Source organism: Phocoena phocoena, chromosome 12 (genome assembly GCF_963924675.1).
Source record: "Phocoena phocoena chromosome 12, mPhoPho1.1, whole genome shotgun sequence".
NCBI lineage: Eukaryota > Metazoa > Chordata > Mammalia > Artiodactyla > Phocoenidae > Phocoena > Phocoena phocoena.
The window spans coordinates 68,844,895-68,863,624 of record NC_089230.1 but is presented as its reverse complement, the minus strand read 5'-3'; the positions used below and the strand labels follow the sequence as shown (position 1 = coordinate 68,863,624).

General features: G+C 39.7%; 1 protein-coding gene across 1 annotated transcript in view; it reads left to right on the top strand.

The window, feature by feature from the left end:
* The first annotated feature begins 824 nt into the window (after positions 1-824).
* ZNF292 (zinc finger protein 292) overlaps positions 825-18,730 on the top strand; it is an 86,519-nt gene continuing 68,613 nt past the window's right edge. The window contains exon 1 of the mRNA XM_065888994.1: positions 825-992. Within this exon, the coding sequence (XP_065745066.1) occupies positions 825-992 (168 nt within the window). The remainder of the gene's footprint in view (positions 993-18,730) is intronic.

Below are 18,730 nucleotides of genomic sequence, written 5' to 3'. Positions count from 1 at the left end.
GTTCCAACGTCCACAATTTCACAGTCTGAAATCTATTAAGCTATGCTTTTCATGAGTTTGCTCCGTTCTCCAGACTGAGGATTGGACCTCATTCTGCTCTGACCCAATTGTTATTTTTCTTTGTTGCCTCAACCCCCTAGAGATTGTGTTTCCAAGGGAGAGGCGTTCTTGGGACTGACAAGGAGGGGAGTGGGACGAGATCTGGTACCTCAGGCACTAGATCCCTCCTCCCTCTCCTGGTGAGAAGTCGGAGACAATTTTGACAGTTCATAGTCCCGCTTTGGCTCTCACGCTCTTGGTCCATGGGTGGGTTTTACCTGCTCCCACTTCCCCTGCCTCTGGCCTGCCTTCGGGCCAATCGCAAATGCAGCCCTTGCCCCAGCCCATCCAGAGCTCTCCCTCACCCGTCCTCTTGGGGGACTGGGGCATATGTCCGTAGAAGGCTTCGGAGACTGGGGAAAGCCACGCCGGGATCCGGACGGTCGAGAAGAGAGCCCCTCCCCAAGCTTTTCCCCGCGTCGCGGCCCTCACGTGACCGAGAACAGGCCTCCACCGGCCCGCCCATTTCGTCCGCTGCTGCCCACTTCCCGCTGGGGGTAAGTAAACCGCGGTTTTCCGTACAGCCCAACCCCGCCCTCCTCCTTTCCCCTTCCCTTCACCTCCCTCGGGTTCCCTCGCGCCACTCTCCCCGCCCCCCATCCTCCCCACCGGGCCCTTTGTACGTGCTCGGCGGCGTGCGAGCGCGCCCGGCACGTGACCCCGCCGAACGTGGCATTGTGTTATCACGTGACCCAGGTGCGTACGCGACGGAGCGGGGTGTGAAGATGGCGGACGAAGAGGCCGAGCAGGAGAGGTTGAGTCGCGGCGGAGGCGGCTGCGCCGCGGAGCTGCAGCGCCTGGGTGAGCGGCTCCAGGAGCTGGAGCGACAGCTGCGGGAGAGCCGGGTGCCGGCCGTGGAGGCGGCCACGGAGTACTGTCAGCAGCTGTGCCAGGTGAGGGCGCCTGGGGTCCCCTCCCCCTTTCCCCCTGCTAGAGGGGGAAGAGGGCGAGTGAGCGCTTGGCTGCCGTGCGGTGGTCCTCGCTGCCTTGGCACCGTCTGCGCCGCCGCCCGGGCGGGAGCGGGGGAGTACGAGGAAGGCGCCTTTGTGTGGCTGCCGTTGTGGCGGTTGTTGTCGGCGGCTCCCGGCTGGGGGAAGGGAGTTGTGGTCAGGGCGGAAAATCCCCCCTCCCCTTCCCTTCCCCGAACTCGGGACTGCGCGGTCCCCGCGGCCGAGAGATGCAGACTGCGAGGACTGGAGCCCTCTCCGCCGTAGGAGAGGGTAAGGGGGGAATGGAGGCCAGGTCCCCTTCCTCCTTCTCTTATTGTGCACTGGGGATTACCGCGCCCCCCGCCTCTGCGCCCCCGCGTCCCACTCCAACGGGCCTCCGCCCCCACTGGTTTGATTCCTTTGCCTCCTTTTGCTTTCATCCGTCCCGCCCCCGGCCCCGTTCTCGCTGTCTCCGGGCCTTTGTTGTTCGAGTTTCGCCTTAGGACTGAAGGGGCCTTTGTTGATGTTCCGAGGAGCAGTCCCCGCCGACCCCTTCTAGCTGGGCGAGACGTTCGGGGGTAGGCGGCGCGGAGGTTGTCCCTTCCTGCCTTTACTTGTTAGGAGCACCGCTTCCATGGTAAAGGTTGCTCTCTTCGGTGGAGAGAAGCTGTCCCTGTATGTGTATCCTAGAGTCGGATGTCGCTGTGCAGCGGCTTTTCCAGAGTCCGCTTCTCTTTTGCCTTCACCCTTGGAGGAGTGTGGTTTCCTCTCTGCCCTTCCTCTGCCGTCTCCCCACCCCCCTGTTACTTGGAGCCTTCCCTGTTTGGCCTCCCGGTGGAACGGAGAAGACTGAGGTTCATGTGGACCCGTGCTCAGGTCAGTTTCAGGCCTTTCTTCCTTTTCTTGCACAAGGACACTGCTTTTCAGTAACTGCGTTCTAACCAGGATTTGGAATGTTAATAGCACTGTTTGCTTGATAGAAATCGGGGAGTTTGTGTCTACATTTGGACTTGATTACCTACCCTCCAGTTACGTTTGAAATTTCAAGGTGCTACTGCTGGCTGTGGTCAAGATTTTGGTTAGATTATCTTCTTGAGGAAGAAAAAGAATTTATACGGGTCACATTTAGAGTTAGCTTGTGAACATGTCATTATACAGAAGTTGTTTCGTTAAGATACTGAACTTAAGGTCGAACAATGGTGGACCGTTTTAGCATGTCACAGTAGATCACATTTTCACTTTTGGCCTCCAAGTTCTGAAATCTTTCTTTATAAGATCAGGGGTACTTGATCCCATACCCAGAAATTCTCCATCGTTCTATGCACCTTATTGTCGCAAATTATTTGATGGCGGTTATCTTAAAAAGCAAAACAACAAAAAAACTTTGTGAGATTGCATGGTGACTTGTCTGGGAATAAATGCAATGTGAAAGCCACCCACTTAAGGTAATACAGGTCTGGTGAATACCTATGGCATAATTAGATTCTGTCATTCCTTTGAATCCTAGTTTTAAACAATTGTTGAAATTTACTAATTTCACTATCCTGATCGTAAACACTCATTCTTAATTGGTCTTTCAGATTTAAAAATTTATCTTAGATTAAAAAAAACTTTAATAAGATGCCCATGAAAGGAACTCTTTCATTTGTAAGTAAAGTTAGCTTTTCAGTCAGTGAAAAGTATTAAAGTCTAGCTTTGCTGAAAGACATTTTTCAGGTAACAGTTTCCATTGATGGATTTAAGGCTTATTGCTCTAAATAGTCTTGACCAGCAATATGTATAATCAGGATTAATAATTCTGGGAAAGTGGAATCTCATACAAGTTGGACTTAATTTGGAGCATATGCAACATCAGATATTTGTCACTTTAAAATCATTTTTAATGTATGAAACAGTATTCCTTTTTGTCAGCATGAAGGTAATTTCCTGTATTAGTTTTAAGTGATTAGTCTTACAACATGTAAATTGCTTTTATTGAGCAGTGCTACATGAAATAGTAATAAAACAAATGCTGGGTTTGTGGATTTCAAAAATGACATATTGCATGCACTAAAATCCCACAATAATGTAAATGCATTTAAAAGTGATCTCCATTATTCGAATAGTAGAGTGTATCTGATGTTTTAAATTCCCTGTAGAACATTTTATATATATATAGTTTATATATATATGATAAGTTTCCAATTTGGTCTTGCCAGATGGGAGGTAACTTGAAACAGTTGTTTCTTTAAAATTGTATCATAGCCATTATTATTAACATTTTGCTACGAGTTGAGCAGAGCAGTGGTTAACAATTACAGAATTTATTGGAGCAGTTTAAGAACAGTGCTAGAAATACTAGGAGCTAGAAATTATATCTATGTTTCTAACCTGGAGATTACCATTTCACTTTTTCTATCTAAGGTTTTCCTGTAAAACTGGGATAGTCACATGCTTCAGGAAGGCAAAGATGAATAATATTTGTCAGAGTTAGTGAGCTTCAGAGTTAATATTCTGCAAGTGTTGATGCTTAGTGCTTTTAAATGTGAATTAGTTTATATTCTGAATTTTTACCTCAACAAAAGGTGAGTTTCTGGAGAATGTAGTGAAACCTACAGAAATAAAGTTGCTTACTCTTTCTAGTTTATAGATTTTTCTTTCTTTTTGAATGAAGTGTAGGATAGTAACAGATTTCTTGAGTTCTGAGAAGTAAAATAGAAATGAAAAACATTTAAGTTTTTCTTATTGGTAACTATTGTGTTGCTGTTTATATTAGTTTGCTTCCTGGAAGCATGTCCCACTTTTATATGAACGTTTGCTTAAAGCTTAAGAGTAGGAGAAAGGGAAGGTGGTGGAGGATGGGCATATGGGAGTATTTGTCAGAAAATCTTAGATTTCCTTATATCTTTACAGGCTAGCTGTAATCTGGATAATGTTTAATTTTCCTAAAAGCAAATTAGAATAAGAATATAGGATAACCAGAAATAATTTATTGCATTTATTTGTTTCAGTATCATTATATAAAAACAGATTGTAGTTGGAACTTATGGGACTGTTCCATTGTATTAGACTAGGCCAGGATTCACTCACTCATTCAGCATTGTTATTGAATACCTACACCGAGGGCCAGGCAACCATGAGCCTGGTCCCTGGCTTCAAGGATCTTACAGTGTCTGGAGGAAGGTAGACAAGTAATTGTAGTAAACTGTGATTTATATCTTTTATATGGAAGGTTATTTATTTGGGAGTTTGAACAGAAGCATTCCAATAGGGGAATTGTTCTAAAAGGATTTTAAAATGATTCATTTAAAAAGTTAAGCCATCGTAATAGTTGAAGAATGATTTGTTGGAGCATGGTGTTTGTTGACAGCATTACATACTGGACTGGATGACTCGTTGATTAATACATGAGTTGTGACTGTTTATGGTTGTTTACCTTCTGGTGACAGTTATTTTAAAAGGTGGAATTGCAGTTGTGGAAATATGGTTTTGTATCATACACACACGCATGCTTCTTACCTTTGTTCATACCTTAATTCATATAAGCAGCTTCTCAACTGGGCATGGTACTGTTTCCCACTACATTTCTCTCTTAAGGACATTTAGACACACGTGGGGTCAGTTCGGTTACTGCAGTGACTGGGGATGTGATAACTGGCATTTAGTGCCCATGGGCCATGGATATTACATTTTCTGAAGTGATCAGGACAGTCCCACTCCATTAAAATTTATCCCTCTGCCTAAATACCCACAAGTGCCCTTTTGAGAAACAGTGACCAGAAAGAAGAATATATTAGGATTTTTTTTGTCCTTATGCTTTTTCATGTTAATATAGTTATATTAAGAAATGCAGTTAATCTGGAGCAGATCCAGGTCAGTGCTTTTCAACCATATATAAATGCACACACTGAGCTTCATTGCACATTGAACTTGAAAATTTCTACTTTCTTAGCAGAAATTATGAGCAATTACTTAAACAATTACTAAAACAATTCACTTTTACTAGGTTAAGGAGGGTAGCAAAGTCAGCATACTTAGTTATCCTGATTAAAGCAGAGATTTGACCTTTTGATAAAATTGAAATTATGTGCTTTTAAGAAAGCATTTAATGCAAGGACTAGGTTTAAATGTTAGGGAATATAAGATACAGGAGACTCTAGTAGGATATAAACTAATAAGATTTAAATATCACTTCAGAATGACAATTGAAGACATGTCAAAAGGCTGTGTATCATTAACACATTTGCTTGATTTTTTATTCCCCTTTTTTAAATTGAAAATGTGGTACATTAAAATGGTTTTTAAAAATTCAAAGACCAAGAAAGGGCATACACTGAAAACTTGCTCTCCTTCCCACCCTAGGCCTCCAGTCACCTTCCACAAAGACAGTCCCCTAATAGTATTTTATGTGTCTTCCCAGAAATGCTGTTTACTCTTCTTTTTTTTCCGGCACGCGGTCCCCTCACTGTTGTGGCCTCTCCCGTTGTGGAGCACAGGCTTCAGACGCGCGGGCTCAGTGGCCATGGCTCACGGGCCCAGCCGCTCCGCGGCATGTGGGATCTTCCTGGACCCGGGCACGAACCTGCGTCCCCTACATCGGCAGGCGGACTCTCAACCACTGCGCCACCAAGGAAGCCCTACTCTCTTTTTTTTTTTAATTAAAAAATCAAGACATACTGTATACTGCATCTTTTTTTTTTTTGCGGTACACGGGCCTCTCACTGTTGTGGCCTCTCCCGTTGCGGAGCACAGGCTTCGGATGCGCAGGCTCAGCAGCCATGGTTCACGGGCCCAGCCGCTCCGCGGCACGTGGGATCTTCCCGGACCAGGGTACGAACCCGTGTTCCCTGCGTTGGCAGGCAGACTCTCAACCACTGCGCCACCAGGGAAGCCCTATACTGCATCTTTTTTCTTCACCAAAAAAAGGTATCTTTGAGATCATTCTGTAGCTGCCCACGTAAATCTATGGCTTTCTGTTTTAAACTGTGTAATAATTCTAGTCTGCAGCTGTGTCTAATTAATCAGTTAATTGTTGGTGGTTATTTAGAAGAGTAAGTTAATTTTGTGTGTAGTAATTTCAGTAGAGTTCAGAATAGGTAGTAAGCACATCAGGCTGGGTTATCAGACAGAAGGCTTTACTAAAAAGGTAGGATTTGACATAGACCTTAATGCCTTTATTAACTGTGTTTAGTGCCTTGTTGGTATAAGAAACAAATGAAATTAAAACTGTTGAGAACTACTGTTTAAATTATGCAGTTACAGTATATCTTTGTATATATTTCTTTCATCTGTTTGATACAAGTTGATTCTTTTGTTTGTCTGCATGTTTTGCTTAGCTTTAATGGTAGAGGCAAAAATTTTGAAAATACTTAAATATTTTCCTTGAGAAACTCGACTTTCTTTTGATTATTAGAGACCATCTTAAGTTAATTTGTAGGTCACTTCAAATCAGAAGATAAGATAGCTTGCTTGTTAATTAGTGATAATTACTTTAGGTATTGAGGGAGTAATAAGTCATTTAAACTTTAAAAGTTTAGGTAATGCCCAGGGGAAATAATTTGTTAAGTGTTCATAATTAGTATGATTGCATGCTGGAGATATTAAATTCTGCTTTCCAGAATATACTTATACCAGTTTCAGCAAAGGAAAACTTTACCAATTTTTCTTGCCTCCTTCTTAACACTTCTTGATCCTAAATTAAAATGGGGGAAGAGGTATTTTGCAATTGCCATTCATGATATTTTATATGACTAATCTGCAAAACCAAGGATTTTTGAAAATGTATGGTCTTAACTGTATGAAACTGCTGCTGTACTTATTTTCCTGGAGATTCTGTCAAAGTTGAGAAATTACCTTATTTTTCCCAACTCCCACACGTAAATTCAGTTCATAAACCAATCAATGTGTGAGTAGCCTTGCTTATAAAATGGAAAGTTTACTTTTTATTAATGTGTTTGTCAGACACACTGTGTAACTTTTAGCTATTTATTGTTTTCCAGGAGAGCCTCTTGATTCATTGTTTCTCTTATCATTTAGAGTTGCACAGTGCACCTCATAGGAAAAAATGTTACCTTTTCCCACCTTACATATATTTAGCCAAGAAGATTTGTTAAAGTTCAATCAGTTACATCTTAATTTATTTTAAACATATTGAAATTCCTCTTATATGGGAGCACTAAGGGAGCTATGGAGAATTATGGCATGGATAGAGCTTACAAAATCTGGTACATATATTAATAGTTAAGCAAGTAATACTATTAGATAGTAAAGTATCTAGTGATTAATACAATAAGTAGAGTGTGAATTAAGAAAACTAGAGCATTTTAAAATTACACTAGCTAAAAATTGAAAGGAAAGGAAAGGAAAACACTATTTACATTGGGTCTTGAATGTGGATAACTAAAGTGGGAAGGATGGGAATAAACCTCAGAGATCTGGAACAACTTTTCAAACTGGCATCTTGGAGAAAAATGTCATGGGTTGGGATGAAAAATAGGATAGAAAAGGTAGATTAGAACCAGACTTAGAGTTTAAGATCCAAACCAAGGAATTTTAACTGATCCTGTAAGCATAGATAATATATGGTTACATTTCTTAAAGACTTACCCTTCCAAGGTTGAGGCATTGAAATTTTAAAAAGTTCAGAATGTTAGAGCCTTTGGTTTTTCTTGAAGTATCCTGTGTCAGTTACTGCCATGTAACAAACTACTCAAAAACACAGTGGCTTTAAAAGAACAGCCTTTTTTATTACTGTTCTCAAGTCTATGGGTCTTTTGGGTCGTTCTGCAGTCAGCTGGTAGGTTGTCTGGGGCTGAATGATCCCAGATGGTCTCACTCATATGTCTTGTGGTTGGTGGATTGGTTGAGGGGCCCCAGTTAAGTTGGCTCATCTCTGCTCCACTCTTACCCTCTAGTAACGTAGCCTGAATTTCTTTACTTTGCAACAGGAAAGCCAGTTCTGTAGCACAACTGCTTTTCAAGCCTCTGCTTGTGTCATGTTCGCCATTGTCCCATTGCGTCTAGTAGTCATACCCAGCCTCTTCGTGGGTACAGGGAGATGTGATGCTTCAGGGAGCAATTTTATAACAGTCTATGACATATCCCACTTCTGTTTATTCTCCAGTGCAATTCCGGGCACTTTATTGGGTGAGATTTTAATTTTTTGTTTCTATAGCCCCACCTCTGCTTTCTTTCTTGTCATACATATTCTGTCATCAAAGCACATCCAATTACTCCTTTTCTCCTTGATTGGCAAAAGGCATTTCTATTCCTGCTTTCTAATTTAAATTTCCAAATAGAAGAAGGGCATCCCACTCCATCACTGTAACTTTGGAAAGTTTGTGGAACAACTTCTTATTTGCCATGGTTCTTTACCTTAATATTAAACCTGGTCTGTATGTGGTGTTTTGTGTTGTCTCTACCTTGTACAGTTTAGTAATAACATCCTAGTTCTTGTCCTAATATTTGAACTTCTTTTTCCTTTTAACTGATGAACTTGCTTTTAACCTTCCATTCAGTTTGTGAAATTCCCCCAACATCCTGCTTTTATCCTTCTACCTCAGTGGCAGTCCAGTACTCATGACAGTGTTTCTCAAATTTGTGTTTGCAGAAACCCAAGAGAGTCTGTAGACTTTAGAGTTACGCAGCTCAGAGTAAGATGTAACTTTTTTTTTACGTCGCCACTTAGTTGTCCACTGAAAAAATTATCACAAAAAAATACTTATCTTTACTGTGTGTGATGCATTCTATTTTCATTTACTGTTATTGTTTTTAAAAGCTGCTCTTGATTTTATGATCCATTCATACGTCATAACCAAGAAATTGGAAAACACTGCTTATAGGGAGTCAATGGGCTCAATTCAGTAATAAGCACAAACATAGGTACTCCTAAGTTGTAAGGTGGCCTTCTAGTCTAGTTGATTCAGAAAATTCATAGTTTTATTTATGAGGAGCATCAAAATTAAAATACAATTTTAAATTTAAATGACTGCTAAAAACCCAGCATATGTCCATGGAATCAATTTGAGAAATACTGGTACATAGGATCAAATCCAAATTTAAGCTTGAGCCCAGTGGTCTCCGTGCTCTATTGTTTACTTTTTAAAAATATTTTCACTGTTCAGCAGGAACTTTCTGCTCCATCTAAATTGTTCATTCCTCATTTTACTGCCTTTGTGACTTTGTTCAGAGGAGCAGTGTTATGCAGTGAAAAGTCAAATGGCTTTGGGTTCAAATAGGAGGTCCCCAACTATCAAGACAAGATTTTTGCTCATGCTTTGTTTGGGGTGAGGGTGAACCTTGGAGTTAGAGTCTAGACCAAACAGATTGAAGAGGAAGAGAATTAATGTTCAAAACAGGCACTGTTACGCTTTACTAACAATGAATTGTTTAATCTGAAGACTTGTGAGATCATAGGATTAAAAAGCGTTTAGTCTGTTTAAATATCTGTTTACCCAAATTGACTCTTAGGGCCTCATCATTGCTATATAATACTTGTTCAGTATGACATTGATTTATCAGAAAATGTTCAGTTTTATTAGGCATTTGTTTAGGAAGACTGAGATATATGGTTTAATGGCTAAAATGAAGCAGTTCTTTAAAAAATGAATTTCAAATATATGGATAATATATTCGTGTGGAACATTTGGCATCCTTATTGATGCCTGACGTATAGGCAATGTTATGTTTTAAGTTTATCACTCCTAGATACAGATTTTACATTTAGAAAGAGGTAATCTAAATTCAGAGGTAGTAAGTAATTGACTTGATCCCCATCCCAGTCATTTTTTTTGTTTGTTTTTTTGGATTGAACCTCCCCCGCCCCACTCCCCTGCAGTGAAAGCACCAGGGAATTCCCTGCGTGAAGGTATTTTCTAGGAAGGGTTTCTGAGTGCTTGTCATAACTGTTGCTCCTTAGTAATTCAGAATGAACTCTAGTACGTAAAACTGAATATGTTGGCAAGAATGAGTCGGACCTAGTATATTTAATATCGTGACCTATTTAGTGTTTCTGAAAAGGCAATCTGATGTTGTAAATGCTGCCTAAAGAGAAATTATTTTTAACACCAGAAGACCTTTGAGGATTTACGTATCTTGAATGAAAACATTTGTGGTGTTTGGTGCCCCTCCTCACCGAATTATCTTTTATAAATCTTGTTTTAGTTGATGAAGAAAACCTACCCTCCAGATTCTTTCATATATACTTTGCTTGACAGCTCATTAGATACTGTAGATTAAAAGTGTTGGAATTCTAAGGACACCAATTTTAATTTTCATGAATTTGTTTATTGTGACCTTTGGCATGCTACTTAAGACTTTTCTGGGGTTTTTTGTTTGTTTGTTTTTGTTTTTTATCCTTGACATGGAGATGCTACAGACTTTTGCTGGTTGTTGGTATAAGAATGGATCAAAGGCATGATTATTTAAAACGATTGTTGTTGTATAAAGTAACATTTTCATTTACATTTAGAGACTACTTTGGAAACACCTTTGATGTTTTATACATGATAGTGACCTAGAATAATGTTATTACATTAATAATTCTATCATTTTGAAGTCATCTATTATTGTCATTTTGAAAATAGCATTAGATTACTGATTAACCAGCTTGTTTAAAGCCTACATTTTAGAGAAGGCAGGATTAGATTTTATAATAATTTATGAAAGGTCTTTTTGTCACGGGGGGCATGCAGATTACTCAATGTGTGTGAATGTGCCAGGAGAAGATTATTGGCTTTGCAATTAAAATCTTTCCTTTGTCCAAAATTTTAAACCTGGGATTTGAGAGGCTGGGATGAGAAAAGCTAGTATTTACCTAGTAACTAAAAGTATAGATTTTGAACTATGATTAGAATTCTAGCTCCCTTACTTCTGTGGGATTTCAGGCTTGGTTTTGTGCTCATCTCTATCTAGACTGGAGGTAAGAATAATATCTGCCTTAAAGCTGGTGTGATTAAGATATAATGTTTGTTGAGCACTTTGCATATTATGATGCTGGAAGCACACAGCAAATGTTAGCTATTAATACATTTACAAGGACTAGGTCTGAAACTTTCTCTCATAAACAAATATTAATCTTAGTAAAATACTCTTTAGTTTATCAAACTTAAAAAAGAAACAAGGGGAACTCCCTTTTCCTTCCCCCCCAAAGTCTTACCTGAAATCTTATGTATAAAACAGAAAAGTTACTGCTGCAGAACAGTTTGACAAGTACAGTACTAATCCAGAAAATAACAATGCTATTGCCAGGGGTTGTAAAGGGAGTTCAAGCAGAGTTCTCTTCTGCTGTTATTTTCTTCTCAAATGGTTCTTTTTTCTTATTTTCCCTCATTCTACTGCTTTTCTACACTCTCCCAAAAGATAATGAATGTTCTTGTCTTAGAGGCATAATAAAGCCATCACTGAAGACTTTAATATATTTTATCTTTAAAGACGTTTAATTGTGCTGCTTATTTTTGTTTTACATACCAAGGCACACTAAATAAACTCATTTTTTGGTACCTAAGATTTAAAATAAATTTGCTTCTCTGGAAGCGTGACACTGATGTGAATGTCTAAATAGAGAAACTGTACCTTATCAGAGAAACAATAAATATTAAATAATAGTGAAACTTATGCATGAAACAGTCCCACAGATATACTTAGTGCTTACGTTTAATTCGGCCATCTTATATATTCCCTCAAATCTTCATCTCATGTTTTCTCTAGATCTTTTATTTTCTTCCTTGGGTTTCCAAAGAAGTGGCTGTTCCCTGGCAAGTGGATCTTTTCGTCTGTGCACCTTCTCAAAGAACCTTTCCACTTTCCTGTTTCTTCACAATTTTCTTTCCATCACTTCTGTCCTTTAGCCTACAGAGATGGGTGTGTGTGTCTTTCTCATCTTTTTGCTATGTTGATCATGTCTTCAGATTTCTCCCTTTTCTCTGACCCCTTCTCTCCACATATGAGATGTCTCCTATCCTAAAAATGTCTTTCTCTAACTCTTGTTTTCTAGTCTTTCTTGCCAGACGTCTTTGGAAAAGTACCCTGTACATTGCCTTTATTTCTTACCTTCTGTTGCAGTTTGGATTCTACCCCTCACCACACTGGAGAAGACACTCTTTTGAAGGTCACTGCTTGGCATATTTGTAATACTTTATTAAATTTAGACCCAAGTAGCAATCCAGCAGCTCAGACTATTTCATATACCTGCATATTGTGTTTAATAAAATTTAATTGTTAGCATTTTAAAAATCATAAGCTTTCATGTTGAAATGAGAGTGTTTGGCTTTTCCTGGAAAATCAGAAGATCGGGCAATATTGGACTCATGCATGGCTACAGGCTGAAGTGGCTGCCTGCTCAGCCTCTGTTGGCATTTAAAAGTGTTTGTGACCCCATCTTAAGTTCATCTCCCTTCAGTTTATTTACACTGCTCTCCTGATTCTCCTACCTTTGTGACTGCTCCTTAGTCGTCTTCACTGACTCTTCCTTTCACCGCTGGAAATGCATGGTAATTATTAGCTAGTATTAATATATTTAAACGGAGTAGATACAACATTTCTGAATTTTTTGGTGGCATTTCCTCAGTGTTCTTCTCTTCCTTTCACTCTTCATTAATGACCCTCAACCATTTTCCCCATCTCATCAACATATCTGAGACAGGACTCTAATCAGAAAGTGGCTCCTGAGCCCTGGTTGACAGTCGTGCTTCACATACTAATCTTCAGCAGGCATCCACTCTGACAGCATCTCCTGTCACTCACTCTGGATAGGATTTCCAGGGGTCCATTCTCTTGGACCTTGCCACTCTTCTTAGCTCTTGACTCCTGCTTCCAGCCACCTGTGGAACTCTTCCTCGTGAGTTCAGTAGGTACTTCTAATTAAACAAGACTGAAATTGAACTCATCTACTTTGCTCTCCACTCCCCACTCCTCACCAAAAAGAAAGCCTGTTGGTATTGGTGACATTCCTCCCTTCCCCCTCAAACTTAGGTTTTGAAATCTTGAGTCATTTTTAGCGCCACCTTTCACCTCCACAGCCCAGTCACTGAGTTCTGTCAATTTTTTTCATGCACTGTTTCCTGTATCCTTCTCTAGTTAGATCTGATATGCTATTATAGCCACTTAGTTTCTTACAACAAAAAATACAACAAACATTTTTTTCATGAAGGTACTTTTCTGTTCTCCATTCTCTCCACTAATCTATCTTCTTCTACATTGTCGCTAAGATTATGTTATCTTTTTAAAGCTTGGATATCATATTTTTAAAGACTTTTAGAAGGTAGCACAATGTGGAGGAGCTCAAACACCATGAGTTGAAATCCCAGCTCTACCGTTTACTGACTATGGGCTCAGTTTCTTAACCTATTAGATGAGGATCGTAGTATTGTGAGGTAAATGAGGCATCAGCACAGCACCCCCCACATTAGTAAGCACTACATAAAATGCTGTTCCATGAAAAATAAAATTCAAGCTCACTAGCCTTACATTCAGGGACTTTCATGACATGACACCTAGGATGCCAGCCTGGCTGATTGGCAGCCATATCTCTTCATTTCTTTTTTATATAGAGCCTTAGGGGTTTGTAGTCTGTTCTTATACTACAGTTTACATAACTTCCCTCACCTCTGTGCTTTGGCTCCAGCTTTCCCCTTTAGGATTTCCTTCTTTTATCAACCCCATTTCTCCATATTTATTTCCTTCAATCTGTGATGAGATTATGAGGTATTATTATCTTTTTCATGAGGCTTTCTTATACTCCTAAATGGATTTAATGGCATATTCCCCATCCTTCTTATTGAACTGTATTTTTTCTGGCTTTTATCATAGTTTTTCTATATTAAGATTGTCTCCTCGCCCTCTCCCCAAACTGGAGCTTCTTAAAAGCAGGGGCCATGGCTTAATAAGTGATTAAATCTGTTAAATGGTTGTCTCCTCTTTTTTTGCTTGAATAGGCTGGTTTTAAATGTGGGGTGAATTTTGTGCTCATAAGAGGCCATTACTTCCTGAAATTAGGTTTCTTCTGACCACAGTTGTTTCATCTCAATTCTGACATTGGGTTTCTGTGTTCAAGGCAAGGATTCAGTTGGACCAAATATGTATAGTTTTTATAAAGCAAACATGAATGAATGATAAGTAGCAGCTCTCTTAATAGCTTGCGTTCATTAAATGCTGATTGTGTGCCAGGAACTGTTAAGTGTAAGTGTGTGTGTTTGAGAGGGAGAGAGAGGTTGAGAGAGATGAACTCATTGTAATCCTCAACAACCCTCTGAAGTAGGTGGTTACTCTCCCTATATATGAGAGACTGCTGAGGCATGGAGAAGTAAAGTAGCCCAAGTCAATTAACTCAGACTTAATTTTTAAAAAACAAACAAAAGCAAAACCCAAACTAAGTAAAACTTTTTTTTCTTTTTGGGAGGAATATATAAGTGTTAATTGTTGAAATTTGTTTTAGGGCACAAAGATAATTTACAATAGTAAAATTTAATCATTTGAAACTAAACCTCAGGAGAGCAGAGCAATGAATATAAGCAGTTATTGTAGTGGAGTTTGAGTAATAGTTTTATTTAATAATGTGTTAAGTAAAGTTATTTGTTTAGTAGTAGTGAGAATCTTATTAGTTTTGAATTTCTTTGAGTAATGTATAGGTCTTTTAAGGGTAATCAGTACATATTTATAAATTACAATGAGGGCAACTTGTTGAAGAAATCTGTTACTAATCTCCAAATATAACTAAGATCAATTCTTTATTTCATTGGATTAAGGAAAAAACTGCATTTGTATTGTGTTTGGCCTTTTTTTTTTTGCGGTATGTGGCCTCTCAGTGTTGTGGCCTCTCCCATTGTGGAGCACAGGCTCTGGACGCGCAGGCTCAGTGGCCATGGCTCACAGGCCCAGCCGCTCTGCGGCATGTGGGATCTTGCCGGACCGGGGCACGAACCCATGTCCCCTGCATCGGCAGGCGGACTCTCAACCACTGCGCCACCAGGGAAGCCCATGTTTGGTCTTTTTATATGGTGTAAAGAGGTGCCTAAAATCCATGGGGAAAAGTAGGTCATCAGCGGTCTTTAAGCTGCTTTGAATTGGGTATCCTACCAGTAAACATTTGAATAGGAACCCTTAGTATGGGAATGTCTCATAAATTTCACACCCGTGTGCACGCGCATATTATTTCAGCTTATATAGTTATTTGAGTCTGTTTGTTAAATTATAAAGTTTGTTTTAGATAGATTTCATAGGAACAGTTTTTTCCCCCTCTCTACCGCATTTTATACTCTGTTTGGAAACCTCTGGTTTATAGTGCTGTGAGTAGCTGAAGTTTCTGAGATATGTTATTAAATGAGTGCTGATTTATTTTCCCCATTTTCATAGTGTACTGGAGAAATGACAGCAGTGACCCAATCAGAATTTTTTTCATATTGTCTTTTAGGCAAATTTAATGTAATGTGTATTTCCAGTTTATTGTTTCTGTCATGCTTTACCCTTTATGAACATCCCTGAGTATTGAGTGTGCCTGTTACCAGATTCTCTCTTAGCTCTGAATCAACTGTTACTTGCTCTGTGGTATTGGAGCTTGGCCCTTTAAGCATTTCTCTGTTGATCAATGTTAAGCTGTGTCAGTAGAGGATGCTGAAGGGCCATTACACAAAGAAGGGGCTTCTGTTTGTGTTTCTTGCTGCTGCTGCTGCTGCATGACTGCTAGTGGCACATATAGGAGGACATTCAGTGGTCCTCTGCCCCAGATGAGTGCCCCGAGTGGACAGGTTCTTCGTGAGCTCACAGCCCCAGCCCCGACTTTGTGACTTGCCTCACCACAGTTCTGTCACGGACATTGCACACCCCGGCCACCAGCACCCCACTTTCCCTGTGCAGCTGCTTGAGCTGTACAAGGTTGTTTCCGTGGCCCTCCCCACGCAGGTACTGCTTGCAAGCAGGTCCTCAGCTCTCTTTGCAGACTCACCTACCGGCCACTTAGGCCCAGGCAACCTAACCTGGCAAACTTCTTTGCGATTCCAGTAGGCTGTAACCATACCTTCTCCAACAAGGTCCAAACCCTAGCTTTGGGGAAGAGCCCTCCTTCAGGTTTGTTTTTTTCCTTCTGGTACTCTCTCAGTTCTTGGGGATTCTTCAGAGCAGCGGTCCCCAACCTTTTTGGCAGCAGGGACCGGTTTCGTGCAGAGTGTTTTTCCACGGATGGGGGTGGGGAGGGGTGATTCAAGCACATCACGTTTATTGTGCACTTTATTTCTGTTATTATTACATTGTAGTATATAATGAAATAGTTATACAACTCACCATAATGCAGAATCAGTGGGGGCCCTGAGCTTGTTTTCACTTGCCACTCACTGGTAGGGTTTTGACATGAGTCTGCAAGCAGTTGATTTATTATGGTGTCTGTGCAGTCAAACCTCTCTGCTAATGATGATCTGTATTTGCAGCCGCTCCCCAGCGCTAGCATCACCGCCTCAGCTCCACCTCAGATCATCAGGCACTGGATCCTCATAAGGAGCACGCAACCTAGATCCCTCACACGTGCAGTTCACAGTAGGGTCCGAGCTCCTATGAGAATCTAATGCCGCTGCTGACCTGACAGGAGGTGGAGCTCAGGCGGTTATGCGAGCGATGGGGAGCAGCTGTGAATACAGATGGAGCTTCATTCGCCCGCCTGCCGCTCCCCTCCTGCTGTGCGCCGGTACCGGTCTGTGGCCTGGAGGTTGGTGATCCCTGCTTTAGAGCGCTGTTTACTTGTTTATATGTGTTACTCCTCTGTTAAAATTAATAATTCTTTATGTGAAACTTTCCCTGTTCAAATTACTGTGTGGTTCCCAGGTTTTTGGTTTGACCCTATCTGATGCAGTGGGCTAAAATGAGATAAAGTGCATACTGAGCGTAAAAACTGTATGTAGATTAATACCAGTACTTTCTGCCTTATACACATTGCCTATTTGGTTCACCTGCTTGCTAGTCCATGGAAAGTAGCTCTGGTATTTAAAAAAATACCATGGTTGTAAATTCAGGTTTTCATTCTAGTGGGATTATAATTATGTTGTAGTGGTCCTTAAAAGTCACTGGTCCCAAAAATTGTTGAGGTAAGGGAATGGAGTCATTGTGTTTCATAGTTAAATATCTCTTATACTTTAAACAGTCAGGAAACATCAAGTGATAACTTTTCAATCCTATTAAGTTATTGGCATATTTATTGCTCAAAAAATTTCCACCTGGTCTTTTTTTTTTTTGGTAAATTAGCAAATGGCAGGCATGAGTTATCTTTTAAAAAAAATTCCCCAAGTAGGAGGTTGGGTTAAAAGAAAAACACACCCACACTCCCAGAGGACTGGAGCTGTTGAGACAAGGAGACAAAGAAGTGCTGTTTTGACTAATTTCTTCGCTGTGCTCACTTGTTAAATGGTTTATTTGTAGACATCTGAATTTGATTCTGTTTAATATTTTCATATTTGAATTTTCTTGTGGATATTTAAAATCAGTAGCTTTGCTGATTTTAAGATTCCTCTCATGTCTTTAATAACATTTACCACATGTCTGCAGCTATTGCTGTACAGTTGACTAAAGTGTTCTATTAATACTACATTCATTCCCAGGAAGTTTTCTCAATTTTCCAGTTACTGGATTTCTGACTTCCACTTTGGTTTTTGTGAACCCTAGTTCTAGCTTTTTCTTTGAAGCAGTGATATATACTTAAAATGGATGATGATAATGTTTCCAGAAGTTGAAGGAGAAAAGAATAGAAGTAAATTAATGATCAGATTATTGATTCTATAGGAAATAATTTTGCTATATCCAGTAACCTTTACACTGGTATGGAAGTAATGAATCTGCATAGTGTATTAAATAAATTACATTATTTTTTAAAAGTTAATAAAACAGTAGAACAGCAGAATCCTATTTGAGGGGTTTCTTACCTCCTGGTCCTACTGCTTTAACTTCACTATTTGTGACAGCTTTGGGTAGAGATATTATTGAAGATAAAACTGATGGCCCTGACTCTGTAGATGATGATTTTCCCAATGGAGCATTTATCCAGTTAGTATTTTAAATAAAATTTTAAAAGCAAATTATATTTCCTGTAGAGGAGCCGATTTAAAAAAAAAAAAAAAAACCCTAGCTTATAATTACTATGTATACAGTGAGTGCTTTTGAAAAGAAAAAAATGTGCTTTTTAATAAAGTTACAAATAGGAGTTTTTTCCCCCTGCAGTGGAAAGAATGGTACATTATTTAAGTCTTTGACGTGACATTCAGTAAAGGTGTGATGTACTAGAGAAAGATTATAATTACAAAGAGGTGAGTCTCCTCATCTTAAAGGAAAATAGAATTCTTTGCAACAGTAAAAATAATAGGAAAATAATTTATAATATGTATTACTATCAAGTACATTTTTGTTTCTTGCTGGTTGGTTCCTGCAAGAAAATATAACATGAAATTGAAATACGTAGTATATGTTGTATCTTACTAAATGAAATTCAAGTATATTGTATATATTGTAACTTACTAACAAGTTACTTTTTTTAAAAGCTCCCTTCAGGTGACACGGTATGGCAATTTAATTAACAGTAATCGTTTTAATTTTGTTGGTGTACCCTTGGTATTCTTTTAGAACTTTAAGCATACTTTTCTGTGTTGTTAGTGGACGTAAATTCCCAGCTAATCACAACAGTCTTTTTATTAGCAGAGTATGCTTTAGTGTTATTTTGTATTCTAGGAACAGGATGCCATGGAGGAAAGAAG